The 17,477-nt window shown below is 38.3% G+C and overlaps 1 protein-coding gene and 1 pseudogene across 3 annotated transcripts in view; one reads left to right on the top strand and one right to left on the bottom strand.

The window, feature by feature from the left end:
- The window catches only part of THOC2 (THO complex 2), a 102,658-nt gene extending 86,631 nt beyond the window's left edge, over positions 1-16,027 (top strand). The window contains exons 33-40 of one of the 3 annotated variants that reach the window (XM_045295880.1): positions 286-321; positions 3,058-3,096; positions 4,345-4,482; positions 4,826-4,895; positions 4,978-5,135; positions 7,340-7,416; positions 7,868-7,913; positions 13,248-16,027. In XM_045295880.1, the coding sequence (XP_045151815.1) occupies positions 286-321; positions 3,058-3,096; positions 4,345-4,482; positions 4,826-4,895; positions 4,978-5,135; positions 7,340-7,416; positions 7,868-7,895 (546 nt within the window). In that variant the 3' untranslated portion in view covers positions 7,896-7,913; positions 13,248-16,027. Of the gene's footprint in view, positions 1-204; positions 322-3,057; positions 3,097-4,344; positions 4,483-4,825; positions 4,896-4,977; positions 5,136-7,339; positions 7,417-7,867; positions 7,914-13,247 lie in introns of all 3 variants that reach the window. The other 2 variants (XM_045295879.1, XM_045295878.1) reach the window with 2 other exon arrangements.
- LOC101649224 overlaps positions 13,060-17,477 on the bottom strand; it is a 5,478-nt pseudogene continuing 1,060 nt past the window's right edge.

The following is a 17,477-nucleotide window of genomic DNA, read 5'->3' as shown; positions in this document are numbered from 1 at the left end:
TTAAGTTATGGAAAATGTGGCATTGATTTCTAAATTCTGAGCAGAAAAAGATTTTTGTTATTTTGAGTATGTACAGTTACCTTTGTTCAACATTACAATTTCATTACATGGTTTTGCTTTTGTTTTTATTTTTGTTGTTGATATTCATGTGATAATGCCATCACAAGATTTATCCTCACAAGAAGTAGCTGGTTTTATTTCCAGGTTACAGCCGCACCTCCCAATGTTCCTCTGGGTTCTGAGAACTATGCCAGCTCACCTGTCATCTCCGTTCATTTTGTACAGGACAGTCTCATCGAACTCAAGGATTCTTCAGCAAAGGTTTGATTTTTTACAAATCATCACGCCTAAGTAAATAAACCAAAAAGTTCTCTTTTTTTAATTAAGTAGATCTCCTCTAGCCCTGATAAATTCATTAAGCCAGGGTCCATGGAAAAACATACTTTGCTTACTTAGGAATAGCTTCTAAATTGCTTATCACAAATGAATACAATGGACGACAGCGGTCTCATTTACAGAAATGTTTATGAAATGTGTGTAATCTGGCCATAATCTCGCCTTGCTTGTTGTGTTATACACGTTCCCTTTCAGACTTCAAAAATCTGGAGATAAGTTTGAGGTTTGGATAAGAATTTGTTTGGGGGAATATGCTTAATTTCTCAAAACAAATCTGCCAGGCTGTTTTCCCATGGTTGTTTAGACCATCCAAAACATCAAACAGTAAGTTTTATGTGTTCACATAACTGTTCTAAAAGCTGCCTATCTCAGTCCGTGAAATTCCTTGTCTTCTCTGCCGAGCTACCTTTTTAGTAGTTGTAGCATAATACCAATTACTGTAATCACGGCTGTGGAGGAGAATTATCAACTTGGTGGTTGTGTTTACATTATCAGTATTGATTCTTAGCCATTACTATACATTCCTTAGTATTTTATTGCTAAAAATAGTATGCAGTTTGTGTGTCTTAAGACACTAAACTGGAATTTAGCACTGAAATTATGATGAGTTGAAAGAACATCTCACGGAAAAGAGAGGGTTCTTAGCATATTCGGTGTGGAGGTTTCATTTGTAAAGGTGGAGCGCTCCTCCAGGTCCATCTGCCCGTCTTGGTTTTCCATGGTAGTTTCGGTGCGCAGTTAACATTCCATTGCTTTCTTGCTGTTCGTCCAGAAAAAAACTGAGAACGGCATATGAGCACATGTCTAAAATTTAATTTGGATCATACCACTTGTTAGATCCTTAGTGCTTTGCACAGTATCTGGCAGTATGGTTAAATGTTCAATAATGATTTGAAATGAACTCTTTAAGTCTTTGGACTTTGGAAAAGCATCCAAAGTACTGGTTTGCATAATAGCTGATGATAAAGCTTACATGTCTAAGAAAATTTAATAGCCTTAGAGAATACACTTTACTGGAATTTGAATGATCTATAAACTTGATGACCTGTGACCTCAGTGTTTTGGGGCTAGCTTGTCACTTGTTCCTTTCAAATTCGTACCCTGCTTTAATTTGATTTTTTTCATTGGACTTGGTTCCCACGATTCGCTATGAAGCTATTAATTCACTTTCTGGTTCAGGGGTGGGGACCTTTTTCTGCCAAGGGCCATTTGGATATTTATAACATCATTCTTGGGCCACACTGCCCAACCATTTAATTAACTCACCCCTGACGTGTCGGCTGGAACTGTTTCTTTTTGGTGAGGCCTGCGGCTTTAACTGGTATTGATGATTTCGAGCTAGCTGGATGTTTCCCACAAGTCTTCTCTAAAACCAAACCAAACTCAACTTGTCACCAAGCCGATTCCGAGTCAGTCATTAGCAACCCTATAGAACAGGGTAGAACTGTCCCTGTAGGTTTCTGAGGTTGTAACTCTCCATGGGAGTAGAAACCTTCATTTTTCTCCTGTGGAGCAGCTGATAGTTTCAAACTACTGAGTGTTAGAAGCACCCTGCCCCCAATGTGTACATGTTTTATTTCCAGAATTCCCTTTTCTTAATGCACCACCCCTTTTTATTGTCTTGTTTTTATTCGGTATTTTTGAACATTGTATTGTGGTTTGTTTGGGTGAAAGCTGACAGAGCAAGTAAGTTTCTCATTCAACAATACATACACGTTTTGTTTCCTGATATTAGTTGCAATCCCTTCAAAGCAGCATCACCCTTCCCATTGCCTCCCCGGGGTTCCGTTAGGTATTCATCTGCTAATCTTAGTGGCTGCAATTGATGAGTCAAGTTTTTACAATAGTTCTTCTAATCAACTCTCTCTCTGAAATGTAGGAGGACGGCATCTTAAGAGTTCAGCTTTTAATGTTATTCACCATCTCAAACTAAGGATTTTATAAGCCTGATAAACTGAGTCTAATTTTATATATTGCAACCAGAATGATGTCATTGTGACAGTACTCTTAAATAGATTTTGAAAATTAGTCCAATTCTTTTGGGGCCTAATGATCCCAGTCTTGGGAATAAAAGCAAATCAAGAACACTGCTATGAATATGCATGAATTTAATAAATCATTTATTGTATTTGGCAAACATGTACGAAACTATGTGTAAAAGTGGAAAAGACACCTGACTTCCTCTACTATGCCAAAAACGGTCATGGACAAAAATAAATGGCATTAAAATTTATAGAGACTACCTGCTGCAATAAAGGGATACTTGTAGAATAATATGATAGTTTGCAGGAAAAGGAGTCGGAGAAGTGAGAGTAGAGTGCATGCAGGTGGTTTTGTGAAATCTGAAGGCTCAATAGGATTTCAGACGGTGAAGAAAACTGCTGGGAAGGGCCTGGCTGCATTTGAGAGCATTGGTGGGCACAGCACAGAGTATTGGGCTGCTGTATATCAGTAATTATGAAAAAAAATGGGAAGACTGGGAACCCCAAGCTAAGGAGCATATATTTTAATGAGTAGATAATGAGAAGGCTGTATGTTTATCTGGAGAATATTGTCATTAGAGGTGTTCATAGAAGAGTGTACAAAATAGAGAAAAAATTGGGGATATTTCTAAACTAAGAATTTGTGTTTGTGTATTAATTGAGCTATTTAACTCTTTAGGCCAAGAATGAAGTATTTATTGGAACATTAATACCAGAAGTAAGTCCTAGAAAAGGTTTTTCAATTACTTGCGATATGTAATTCAAATTAGCCAGTTAAAAACTTCATTCTTACAGAATTGTGTGTATGTATTTGTAACCACAAACCTTTATTGTAAACTTTGACATTTTAAAGACTGCTTCTGCATTGCTATGGCAGTATTTCTGATCCATCTGAATTGAAAATGTTCCATGGTGTTAAAAAAATGTGTTTCTTAATTCTCAAACTGATTGACTTTTCCCCATGGAATGCCAAAGAGTTTTGTGTACAGCTATTTGAACTGATTCATTATTGTATTTATTCCTAAGGTGTATCTAGAATTGTTTAGCCATATATTGAGTTATATTCTGTATACCTGCCTCCTAGTGCTTTTAACTACCTAAAACATGTGCTTGTAGCACAGTTATAAATGTCATATGGTTAGGTGTTTGATTATTTCCCAATTGATTCCCAAGTATTTTCCATTATAATGGATTTCCAGATTTGCACCTTTTAAATTGGTACAGTCATTTCTCAATTCTTTAGAACTAGACTATCCAGGCCCCTTGAGTTTTGACTGCTTTATTGCCCATGGGCCTATTGGCAGCAATAGCATAGACAAAGGACCACATTGGTTCTTCATTTCAGTCTTTGAGTTGTTTCATCATCATTAAACGAGGTGGTTTTCTGAGCTATTTAGAACCATTAAAACAACTTAAGTCCATTGAAGCAGAGAACATGCTGCTTTTTTTTACATTTGTAAAAACAATCCATGCATGGTTTATGCCGAGGCTGGGTAAGACCTTCAGTAAAGTCTTGGGCTAACTTCTATTTTATCTTTTACTCACTGTCAGCATTGGGTACTTTTGAGTGAATCGTAAAACTGGTTAAAATGTCTCTGATGGTTTAGAGATGTGTACCTTCTTTACAGTTGAGAAACTTCATCACTGTTCTTCACCTCTGGACTTTCCTAATGAGGGTTACAGAACCTTGAGATAGAATTATATGGAGAACTCTAGCTTGTGAATTTACTCAGTCTCAGTTGAGGCAGTAAGTAATGTTCCAATTGAGTTTAGCTGATTTGCAAATGGAGAAATGTGGAAGCCTTGTATAATTTGGGTTGGCTTTTTTTCTTTTAACTCTTGTAATCCAGACAGCTGGCCCTTTGTGACTTTGAGTCTAACTACCAATTGTCTTTCATTAAATAAACAAAAGAATGCCAATATTGAAAAACTAATAATCTTTAGTAATATTGCCTTAATTTAACAGCTCTACACTAATCATACTCCTACACCACTATCCAAGAGTAAGGAGAGAGAAATGGACAAGAAAGATTTGGACAAGTCGAGGGAAAGATCCAGAGAGAGAGAGAGAAAAGATGAAAAGGACAGGAAGGAACGGAAAAGGGTTTGTAACCTTTTATAAACCGGCTTGGAACACTCACTTATCATGTACAGTAACATATCTTTCGCCTTTGTTTTTTAATACTGGTTTTCCCATAGCAGCCTATTATTTAGTATTTTGGGGGGTAATTTAGCCCTACAGTGTGTTGTGTTTACAACTTCTGCAGTAACAAGGATCTTCAGTCTAGTAATCTCTTGCAGCTCTGCGTGCCTTTCATGCCATTTAACCAAGTATGTGAAGCTACCGCAAACGTTCTGCAGTACTGGTTAGCTGTGCTCTTCTAGTGCAAAGTAGTACCTTACAAGCAAAACCCTTGATCACTGTAGTTCACAATTCTCGGTTCCAGGATCATTCAAACAATGACCGCGAAGTGCCGCCGGACTTAACCAAGAGGCGTAAAGAGGAAAATGGAACAAGTAGGTAGATTTATAAATACCGTCGACTCAATCGTCAACCTGAACTGGAAAAGGCTTTCATGATTATCCTTTGTCATTTTAGTGGGAGTTTCAAAACATAAAAGTGAAAGTCCATGTGAGTCTCCTTATGCAAATGAGAAAGACAAGGAAAAAAATAAGTCAAAGTCTTCAAGCAAAGAAAAAGGTGGTGATTCATTTAAATCTGAAAAGATGGATAAAATCTCCTCCGGTGGCAAAAAGGTAAATTAAGAAAACAGAGGGAACCATATATTTTATTTTTTTAAAAGCAAATCTATTTTTCCTCACCAGACTATTAATTATTCATAGAGCAACCGCCTGAAAACTGATATTTCCCCAAACGGTATTCTGGTTATAATGTGGGGTTGGGGGGATCAACTTTGAAAGACGTAGCATATCTCAAACATTTTCCTAGTCACACAGTCTTTTGTCAATGATGTGGGTGTGGGGAAAGTGATAGTAAACAGGGCAGGCTCTCTGTTTCAGGGACTGTGCAGGTCAGTCCCAGGTGAGCAATGAGCTAGAGCTTACTTCAAAGCCCTTTCCTCTCCATTCCACCACCCCCCCACCTTAATCTTCGCATTTTCCCTTTTCTCCACCAATTTTTTTTTTTGTTTTTACTTTCTCTTCATTTTGGAATCAAAATATGGCCATGTGTGTTCCCTTTGAACATTGCAGTGTCATGAGTTTTCATGAATCATGATTTTGAATGTATTTTTTTAACATTTCCTAATCGGCAGATGTGTTTACCACCTGCGTTTCATTTTAAAATTTAACTGTAATGTGCATTCTCTTAGATACTAAGATACCATATCACTTGGCTAGATCTCAGGTAACTTTACAGTAAACAAATCATTACAAACATGTAAATTATCCTGTTGAATAAAGCATTACTTCTGCATCACTGCATGTTTACAGTTCATGAAAATGGTTTTAGAAAATAATTAGGTGAAAGTTTAAAAAATTTCCTTATACTGCTCTCCCGCCCAGAAAAAGAAGGCTCCCTCAAAAAGAGAAAGCTCCTACCCTGAAAGAGAAAGCTGCGGGTCAGAAGGCTGAGCCTCTAAAACTCAGAAAGCTCCAGCCCAGAAAGCACTTGCTCCGAAGGCAATTGGCAAAAAAGCATAAAATGCTGTTATACAAACATAATAAAGTTTCTGTTTGCCAAAGAGAAAAATTTTTTCCCTTATACGTTACAAGAGACTGATCCTTGTAAATTTGTTTATTTTTCATAGAGGGAGAATTTTACATAACAGAAAACTAACTTTAACAATGAACGTGGCACAATTTAGTAGCGTTTTAGTACATTCAATTTAGTACATTCAGAACACGGTGTAAATGTCCACTCTGTCTAGTTCCAAAACTTCTTAAGCACCCCAAAGGGAAACCCTGTTACTCCTTCCTCTCAGCTCCCGACAGCCTCTAATCTGCTTTCTGTCTCTGGTTTTACCTGGATAGCCCGTATAATGGAACCATGTAAAATGTGTGCCCTTTTGTGTCTGGCTTCTTTCACTAAGTATTTTGCTTTATCCATCTTGTAGCATGTAGCAGTACTTCATTGTTTTTGTGGCTGAATAATAATCCATTGTGTGTGTGTGTGTGTGTGTGTGTGTGTGTGTATGCAGATAGATAGATACCACCTTTTATTTTTCCATTCAACTGTTGCTGTACGCTTGGCTTGCTTCCACCTTTTGGCTACTGTGAATAACACTGCTATGAACATTCCTGTGCAACAATGTATCTGGATGTCTGTTTTCCGTTCTTTTGGGCATATACCTATGGGTAGAATTGCGAGATCATTATAGTAATTGTATGTGTAACTCTTTGAGAAACCACCAAACTTTTCTACAGTGGTCGCATCGTTTTTACATTCCGACAGCAGTGTATGGGGAGGGGGTGGTGGTGCTGATTTCTCCCCAGTCTTACCCACACTTATTTTCTGTTGTGTTTCTTGTTTTAAATAATAGCCATTTTAATGGAAATGAATGGTGGGGTTTGATTTGCACTTCCCGAATGACTAATGATGCGGAGCATTATTAAATGTGCTTGTTGATCATTTGTATATCCTTGGAGAAATGTCTGTTCAAGTCCTTCACTCAATTGATTATTTGTGCTCTCTGCTTTGTTGGTGTTGACTTGTAAGTGTGCCTTATGTATTCTGGATATTAGAATACACAGTTGACAAATATTTTCTCCCATTATCTAGGTTGTCTTAATTTTTTTGATAGTGTCCTTTGATGCATGAAAGTTGTTAATTTTGATGAAGTCCCCTTTGTCTATTTTTTCTTTTGTTGCTTGTACTTTTGGGTGGCGTATAAAATATACTATTATGGAAACATTTTGACAGGTGGGTGCCGAAATGGATTGTTGAGCTGATTTTGATACTTGGTTTTTCCTTCCCTACCTAATCCCACCATCCGTTATAGGAATCCAGGCATGATAAAGAAAAGATAGAGAAGAAAGAAAAACGGGATAGTTCAGGAGGAAAGGAAGAGAAGAAACAATATCCTTTTCATTGAAATGTTTCAGTCAGTGAAATGGGAAGCTTCGATACTGGTCCTGTTTCAGGATTGTACTCTTGTATGTGGTTTAAATGCTCAAGTGCTTGTTCGCGTCGAAATGGTCTCTCTAGTATAAATGTACGATAGCAGGAAGGAGTCGGAGATTTGATGTCTTGGATTAACTTCTGCGATGGCTGAGGCTGTTTCATGGTGCCAAGGAATTTAGAGGCCCTCTGTATTAACACTGAGAGGAAGTTGAGGCTGGTGATTTTTTGAGCTGGAGGGAGGCATGGGGAGTAGAAGGCCAAAATAATGCAGCTGGCAAGCAGAGCTGGTAGAGTTTGTGGTTTTGAGGCCGGTCAGCGAATTAGACCTGCAAGCTGAGAGATTGTACTAAAAGGTGACCAGGTGTTGGTTTTCCTGAAAGTTGTTTACCCTTAATTTGTCATCTACTCATAAGTCCTCAGATAAGCACAGATAATGAAGACTTTCTATCAAGGTGAGTGTTCTCTCACTTCCTTATTCTTTTTCAAAGGCAGGAAAAGAAAATCAGGTTTGGCATTGTTGAAGAGACTCGATCCATTTTGTGAGGTACAGCTACTTGAAATTTGTTCCACAGTATAATGACCAAGTCTTTGAATAGGGATACGAAAAAAGATTCACGTCACTTAAATTTTTTTTTTCATTTGAAGCTTGCTGGTTAAAACCACACTTTATTTTTAAGCACCAAGGTGTATTTTCAAACATTTGACTTTCTCTTTACTGCTCGTTCTCATTTTCTTCTCTAGACAATTCATCTCCCTCTTTAAAAAGTAAACCCCTTGCTGCTTAGTTGACTCCAACTCACATTGACCATTTAAGACTGTGCAGAATGGCCCCATCGGCTTTCTGAGTCTGTAAATCTTCATAGAAGCGGACAGTCACATCTCTCTCTCACAGAGTAGCTGGGAGGTTCAAACCACCGACTTTTCTGTTAGCTGCAGAGTATCTAACCACTGTACCACCGAGGCTCCTCTCTGGGTGCCCAGAGCCCCTTTTGGTTTGTTAGGGCATCTCATGTGGACATGCTAGCCAAAGATCTTTTCTGCCAAGTTTTCTGTACCAGTTTTCCTATTGCTGCCCACATTTTTGCAATGCTCAAACCGGTCAGCTGTACTTTTAGTTCTGAAATTGGTAATCTGTTGCTGTTTTCAAGCTAATTTATTTTTGCCTTATATGAAACTTAACAGGTAAAACAAGCTGACTGTCTTAAATACCAAAGTGATTTATTAAAAAAATTAAAATAACATAAAAAGAAATGACATGTTTCCTTAGTGGGCAGAGTGTCCTAAACCTTTTTTGATCACTTTAAGGTCATTCTCTGGATAGCCATCTTTGCTTGGTTTTTACTGTTTTGTTTTTGTTTTGTAATCACCCATTTTCCCGTCCCATGCTAGCTGTCACTAATGATGAGTTCACTTGCTGTCTGTGCTGCTGTTGATAGTTTCTTGTCAGGTCAATTGCAACTCATGTCCCTCAACTGCTAATAGTTCCTGCTGCTAGTCTTTTGTGAAACCAGATAGGTAGCCATTGCTCTTACAGGTATTTGAGTGAGAAATGTAAGAGAATCTTATCTCTACAAGGGAATGAGCTTTAGGGTATTTATTTGGGCTGCCAACGTGGTACTTTAAGTTGCCAGATATATAACCTAATACGTAGTACTTTTCTCTGCTTATTAGAGTTGGTCGCATATTTAAATTTTTCTTCCTTTTCCTTAGGGCTCTCATTCCTTGTCATCTGCACCATCTACCTGTGTTGTTGTTGTTTTTGTTGGTAGGTGCCCTCCAGTCTGTTATGACCATTAGCGACCTGACGCACATCAGAACGAAACACGGCCCGGGGCTGTGCCGTCCTCCCAGTTGTTCCTGTGCTTGAACCCATGGTAGCTGCCACTGTGTCAGTCTACACATTGAGGGCCTACTCTTTTTTCGCTGTCCCTTTACTTTTCCAAACATGATGTCCTTCTCCAGGGACTGGTCTCTTCTTGACAATATATCTAAAGTGCATGAGACGAAGTTTCACCATCCTTGCCTCTAAGGAGCACTCTGACCATACTTCATCCAAGACACATTGATTTGTCCTTTTAGCAGTCCATGGTATTTTCAGAATTCTTCTCCGCCACCACATGGATTCTTCTTCGGGCTTCTTTTTCCAAAGTCCAGTGTCAATACCCAAGCCATAATAGTTTTCAGTTGCCTCATGTGCATGTGAAATCTACCTATTGGCTACTACTAAATCTGATGGCCCCCCTCTTCCTATTTTATATATTTTTTCATTTTGTAGAACAGAGAGCTGATACATATTTCATGCTTTTGTGATTCAGAGATGTCATTACTCATCATACTCATTGCAGGTTTTGAGAACATTTTTTGTGGAAAGGGTGGCTAGAGAAATAACTGATTTCTAAGCTGATTTCAGAGTCATTACAATGATTATATCAGAACTAAGAAAAGACAGGCCTGGATGAAATTACTTGCAGTCTTATGTTTTTCACATTTCATATTTTTAGTTGCAAAATAATTTTTGCTTGTCCTCTACATCTTCTGTTACCTGTTAGAGCTGAAAGCTTCATCTACATTCCCCTCAGCCCTCTTTGATGTATTCTCCTGAAGACCGCCAGCAGATTTGCCTTGAACCTTTTCTCACATTCTACTCTTCTTAAATGTTCCCGCCTATCAAAACTGTCCCCTATCCCATTTTTGAAAATAGTTTTATTGGCACTTCATCCACATCTCCCATTTTCTTAAAAAAAGTTTTCCAACATTTTGACAAGTAATTTACATATTATAATTAATATTTCAATCATATCACTGAAAATTGTACATTCACCCCCACATAAATTTTAGAGCAGCCCCCCCCATGGTTAAATCGCCCTCTAGACGATTTATGCAATCACAACCCATTCTCATGCTCCCTCCTGTGTGCATTACACATCTCCATTTTCTTTTAATATGTGTGGTCCACAACTCTTGCTCACCTTTGAATGTTGAGTTCAGCAGCCTTTTGAGCATTCTTTGTTTGTTTGTTTTTTTATTGGTTAAGTGTTCTTCTGTTACTTTCAGACTTTGAGAGGCTCAATCTCTGTGCTCTTCCTTATTTTTATGACTTTGATTTTCAAGAGCAATAGTAGTTAGCGCTTTTTTTACTCATCTGTATCATCTGTATTTTTAGCCTGCTGCATTCTTATTCTAAACCTCTCCACCAGCCATGTTCGATTGGCCATCTTCTACCTCTATTTTCACATATATATATACACACATATCTTTCAGTATATGTGTGTGTGTAACCTAAGAGTTTTACCCTCTAAACTCAAGGTTGCCAATTTTTGTCTGCCTTTGGGCAGAATGTAGCTTATTAGATATACCTTGTTGGCTTTGCACACTGTTTTCGGAGTATTAAGATTCTGTTACCTTTAAAAAATCATGAGAAATGACAGAAATCCAAATTGTAGTGTTTCCTGAGGTATAGCAGCATCTGGCCCCATTGTGCCCTGTTATCTGTAGGGCAATAATCAGCCAGACCTGCCTAAGTGCTTGCTCCCCTTTTATAGGGTGAACTTTTTACAGTTTGCCACAGCCAGTTCCAACCTAGCTTACAGCTGGTTTTGCAACTCCTGCTCTAAGCACTTTGTTCTTCCAGTCCGTTCTTGGACCCTGAGTCACAGTCCTAGATACTGGTAAGGGTAGACAATGCGTGATTGTTTCTTTCTCTCTAACCTCTGATTGCTTACATGTGGGCATGTCTATGGAGGCCGAGTCACTGCTTCCTGTGCATATATGAATATTGCTGATTGTGTTGCCCCTCCCACAGATTGGGTTCTTTTTTGAAGGCATCTCTTTCTTCCTCAGTCAACTGGCTGTCTTTTCTGCTCTGTTTTAGACACTATTAAGCTTTAGATAGAGAGCTCTCTACAGAGGTATGAAATGTGTCTCTGGGATCTGGTGTGAACATTTATGAGGGAAAATGAAGCCGTGCATTTTCTGCCATTCAAAGGCGGCTCAGTGTATTCCCAACCCTTGTTGGATGGCGAAGCCAGTGAAGCTGCTTGAGGGCTCCACCATATTTGTTGAGGGCAAGTTTTATTATACTTTCATTGTGGTCTGTATGTAGTAATCATTAATGTAACTTTTGTTAGGAGATTGGAAAGATAGGCACAAACCATTTCTCTCTTACCATCTTTCCTTTTCTTTGAAAGTACTGGGAATAGGTTCCATGCCCTGATATTCCGGGGAGGAGGAATTTCTGTTTCCTTACTCTTTCACCTATTTTTATAATGTGGACATGAGCAGTTATAAAATGCTTCCCTGCCACAGTTACCCCTGAGTGAGACACAAGTTTCCCTATATACAAGGGGAAACTTTACAAAATGGATGACAAGATAACGGAAGTTTTCCTTGAATTTTTGAAGCTCCTCATACACATTTATTCTCAAACGCAGTTCAGATTCAGCTCATCCGAATCTCAGGTTCAACTCCTTTTTACACTTTATTCACTTGGTACAAAATCTCAGGTAACAATATCAGGATGAAAAAAGGAGTAGAGTGGAAATAAGATACCTGTCTCTGTCTTTCTCCTTATAATTTCTTTCTTCCTGTCTCATAAATGTCATTTGACTTCTTAACTGTCAACTTCATCCATATCTGCCTTGCTCTTTGGTTGTGTGTGTGCATGTGCATGATTGTCTGAATTTAGGCACACAGCTATGTTTGTGAACTAGGAACATGGTATCCTAACAGTTCCAGATACTGGTACAAGTGAAGGGGGCTGTGTGCTAAATTTCAGGGGCCCCCTTTGAGGGGCTAATTGCCCCTTTGAGGCACTTAGCATAGAGTAAGCTATTACTTCTATGAGCTTTTTTGTTTTATAGTTTTTCCAAATTGTTTTTTGCTGTCATGAAGAGGGTTCTTTTATGAGGAATCTGAACTTCTGATTCCACCTGATTCCTGGTTTCATATAGGATCTTTTTGGTAAATTTGGTAAATTAAAAATTCTGTGTTTTTAATGGCCTCTGGGAAGAAGGCCGGTTTGAAGCATTTTCCCCTTCTACTTTGCTCACTGCTCTCGCCTCTAGATGGCCTTCCTTTCAGATTTCCTTCTTGCTATTGTAGCTCGCTAAAATGTGGGCAAGCAGCTAGACTCCACTCGAAAAGGGATACCTAGTTTTCTCCGCCTCCCCCTTTGAGGACTTAACAAAGGAGGTGATGACTTCGGTAAAACATAGGGAAATGATAAGTCTACCGATAGAACAAAAAGCAAGTAGACCCAGACTATGCCCCATTAAAGAAAAAAATGATGCTGAGAAATATAATCTTGTCCTGAGTAGATGGCCACCTTTTGTTGGAACATGGCCGCAAACAGGATTGCACCAGTGCAATTTTCCACCAAACCAGCAGGTGTGCTTTAGGACGACTGCAGATCTGTAGAAAACCTTTACAAAACATCAACAGTCCTTGGTGTGGTATAGAACCTGTGCTTGCTTTATCCACGCCGGTTTAGAGAATCGTTAATAAAAAATAACCTTAGAAGAATGTTGAGGCAACGTGTCATGGTATAAGCGGCGCGAGAAGAAAACTGGCACTGCTGGAATGGAGTTGGACACTGTTTCATCACGGTGTGACTTTCTTCTGGGTAGCATCTACCTCTTGATGAAAGTGCACTGACTTTGGGGTGGTTTTTAAGTTGGTGATCCCAACACTCGAGTATTATTTTATAAATATCCTCTGGATGCTGTTGGTGGCTGACACCCAGTATCCCTTTTCCACCTGCTCTTTTGCCTGCTGATTTGTCATTCCAGGGTATGGACAGACCCCTAAGCTGAAGGTCTCCCAGAGGAGGATGCCAAAGCTCCATGCGCCACTCGCAGAATGATCTCTCTCATAATTAAGAGCTTCTGGTGCTGTCCATTTAATGGGAATCTGCTTTAAACCAGAAGATGAGTACACACCATCATCCTCTTGACGAGACATTCCAAAGTCACTAATTTTCAGAACACTTCCACCTCCAGACAGTTTCTTGCAGCAAGGTCCCTGTGTATGCAGTCTGTAATTGAGATCCGCCCTACCAGAAGCAGCATCTCCTGAAAATTTCAGTAACTGAACTTTAGCTCATCCTTCTTTCTCTGAAGAGAGAGGAAATCGCCCTCCTGGAAGCAATTCTGTAATGATGTAGATAGAGACTGTCTTTGTGTGCGAACTCTTACTTGTCTGACAATATTGAGATGATAACATTGCTTGAGGATTTGGGCTTCTTGTTAAAAGCAAAAACCTTTTTTGTGTGTTCCCGGGAAAGCACTTCTTTTCATATTTTAACAGCATCAGCAATTGTATTCATTAATGTGCCCTTAAATACTTTACCAGAATTTTCCTTGCCCATTAATTCTCCCAGTATGAGACCAATTTCTTACCCTTCTAGTTAATGATCATACTGATAAATCTCGTTGCTCTTTATTGGAACATTCGCCTTTATTTTTCCAATTTCCCTATTGAGATAACAACAGAATCACCATTTAAAGCGACAGAAGGAGATCTTGTGTCCCTTCGCAGTAATTCCCAGTTCTCCTCTCTGACCCCTGGAAACCACTAATGTGCTTCCTTTCCCCCCTATATTTTGGTCTAGTTTGGACATTTCCTATTAAATGGAATCATGAAATATGTTATCTTTTGTTTCTAGTTTCTCTCACTTAGCATCATGTTTTCAAGGCTCTTCTATGAGGTAGCATGTATCATTCCTTTTTATGACTGAATTACCCCATTGTATGAAGGTGTACCACATTTTAATATATTCATCAATGATGAACAGAAATGATTTTTAAGTATTAAAATTATGAGTTTAAAATTAGTGTATCCACAACTATAATTGGTAATGTTAAGATTACTCATGTGAACAGAATGTTTGTGTAGAAACTATGTAAATTATGTGTCAGCATTTCATGGAAGTGCACTGATTTTTTTTAAAGGCCCCTTGTAGCTCTGGGTTTTGTCAATTATGTGAATGTAGTATTTTCATCAATAAAAGTTAATGCGTTAAGCATTAGTTTGAAAATTGAATGAGAACAATGTTAGGCAGATAGGAAATTATTTGCCACGTGTTGTAATGATCGTTTTGAATTTATTTCAATATGCAGTATTTGAAAAATGTCAATACATGAAAGGAAACGAGTATAAATCGAGTCGATATATTTTTAAAGCAATTTTTATAATTTAGCTGACATTGCATCTTAATATAAGTTACTATTAAAATCATGTCCTTATAAAAATGTGATATCATTTCTCTGTTTTATTTTGTTGGATGTTGATCATATGAAATCAGACCCTTTTCATTGCTACTGCTTGCCTCTGTGGAATATTTTATTTGTTGCTATTTTTTCTCCACTCCAGTTCTCTCTATGTCTGTCTCCGCCTGCGCGCTCATGCCCCCCCCCTCACATGCATGCACACACACACACACACACACACACACACACACACACACACACACACAATGTTCAGCGTTTTTATAGTCATCATAATGTTCCAATCTTTAATGGTTTCTAAGAGTGGACAACAAAAAACACTCAGAATGTTTTCAGGGCACTTAATTCAGATGCTTGTGAAAGATGGAACTCATTGACTTCCTTAAATCAATTAATCTCCTTTCTTCTGTTCTCCTTCCTCCTTCCTGTCTTTCTCCCTTCTTGCCCCTTCCTTCCTTCCTTCTTCCTGTCTTTCTCCCTTCTTTCCCTTTCCTTCCTTCCTTCCTTCCATCCATCCATCCATTCATCCACATAATAACTTTGTTTCTTTCAGGTAAGATTGGAAGAAAGTGGTTCAGCTGTGACAGAAATTTATTTTCCTGAATAGATTGCCAAGCAGTTGTGAATGATGAGGGCCCATTTCATCGTAAATTATTTAGTTATTTACTTTATTGCTCCATGCTGAAAATTAATGAATTGTGCATTACTGTATTTTAACTTGTTGCTTAATTTCTACATGTTTATTTTCAGTGAATGACTGAAAGTGTTAACTTCCATATTTTTAGCACAATGTGCTGCATACAGTTCCCAACAAGCAAATAAGGTTATATGTGTATAGAATTTTCCCTTAATTAAACGTTGCCTGGGTTTTAGTTGTTTTTAATCTGAAATGCTTTCTTTTTATTGGTTGAAACTGAAAATAAACCGTTATTGAACCATTTGAATTTACCTCATTTTAAAATGCAGTTTTAATTGATTATTTGGCTGTTTTTAAATATTAGTCACTAAAAACAAAGCAGAAGCAGTGTCTTATGCAATGTGTAGGGATCCTTTTATATAGTTTGTGTGTACAACATTAAAAACCTGTTTAAGCAAGAAAACAAGTACCAGCACTTGGCACTTGCCTTGTATTTTCTTGTAATTATGTTAGTCAAATCTTAGGGAGAGGGGACTTCTGAAGTTAATTGTCTTTTAATTCTACAGCATCGGAAGCTTTGTATTGCTGAACATTCATCTGGAAAAGTTTCACGGTGACATTTTTAAAGCGAATTTTTTTATCAACTGAATTCTACCAGTGTAACCTTTTTTCTAAATAAACCATAGTTTTCTCAATTGATTGTAAATCATGGTGTACGTTGTTTATTCAGAATATCACAGCAAAGATAATTTTTAAAAATATTTCTTTGGGGGCTCCTACAGCTCTTATAGCAATCCATACATCGATGGTATCACACACATTTGTACCCGTTATTTTTCTTTCTTTTTTAAAAATCATTTTATTGGGGGCTTGTACAACTCTTATCACAATCTATACATCCATCCATTGTGTCAAGCACATTTGTACATTTGTTGCCATCATTATTCTAAAAACATCTGCTTTCTACTTGAGCCCTTGGTATCAGCTCATCATTTTTTCTTCTCCCTCCCCGCTCCCTATGAACCCTTGATAATTTATAAATTACTATTTTGTCATGTCTTACACTGTACGATGGCTTCCTTCACCCACTTTTCTGTTATCCAGCCCCCAGGAAGGAGGTTATAGGCAGATCCTTGTAATTGGTTCCCCCTTTCTACCCCATCTTCCCTCCATCCTCCTGGTATCACCACTCTCACCACTGGTGAAGGGATCACCTGAATTCAGGACACCTGAAGGGATCATCTGTCCTAAATTCCCTGTGTTTCCAGTTCCTGTCTGTACCAATGTACATCCTCTGGTCTAGCCAGATTTGTAAGGTAGAATTGGGGTTATGATAGTGGGGGGAGGAAGCATTTAAGAACTAGAGGAAAGTTGTTTCTTTCATCGTTGCTACCCTGCACCCTGACTGGCTCGTCTATTTTTCTTTGTTTTTTAATAAATCATTTTATTCAGGGCTCATAGCAATCTGCGTAATCATAAACTTTTGTACATATGTTGTCATCATTTTCAAAGCATTTTCAGAGATAACATTTAAGATTCTTAGCCTTGTCTTCATGATTCTTAGTTCACAAACTGTAATAATATTCCTACTCACTGCCATTGAGTTGGAATTAATTCCTAAATAGGTCTCGGGCTTTATGGGAGCAGATAGCGGCCTCTTTCTCCCTTAGAGTCCTGTGGGCTTGGAGTTCGCTGTCTAAAGCTTACCCGACAGCGCCACTGGAGTACCATACCATATCCAGTAAGAGCAGATGTCCTCTTCGATCACCTCTGCTGTGGGGTAAACTGCCAAAACTATGCCTAGAATAAAGTATTTAGTGTTCCATTCCTCGAAACCAGTGATACATATTCTAGAAGAAGAAATGAAAAGGACGTACTTTTTTAAGACTGAAATGCTGTGCGCATTTTAGAATTGACAAAAGGCCGTATATCACTTGATGCCCCCTTTTCAAATGATCGTAATTTGCAAAAATTAGTTGAGAATTGAGAGCAACCCATTCAGTGACAATTGAACACTCATAATTTGCTGGCATAAAGAGATACCTTGTTAGAGTGACTTTGGCATTGAGAAAATGACTGGTTCACTTCAGATTCATGTACCTGACACTGGGACTAACTAAGGTTCCTACCCTGACTGGATTTTTGTGGAAAGGTGG

Source organism: Echinops telfairi, unplaced genomic scaffold (assembly GCF_000313985.2).
Source record: "Echinops telfairi isolate 266 unplaced genomic scaffold, ASM31398v2 ScPeMD7_6080;HRSCAF=6971, whole genome shotgun sequence".
NCBI classification, from domain to species: Eukaryota; Metazoa; Chordata; class Mammalia; order Afrosoricida; family Tenrecidae; genus Echinops; species Echinops telfairi.
Note: the sequence above shows the minus strand (reverse complement) of the source record. Positions and strands in the feature narration are given on the sequence as shown.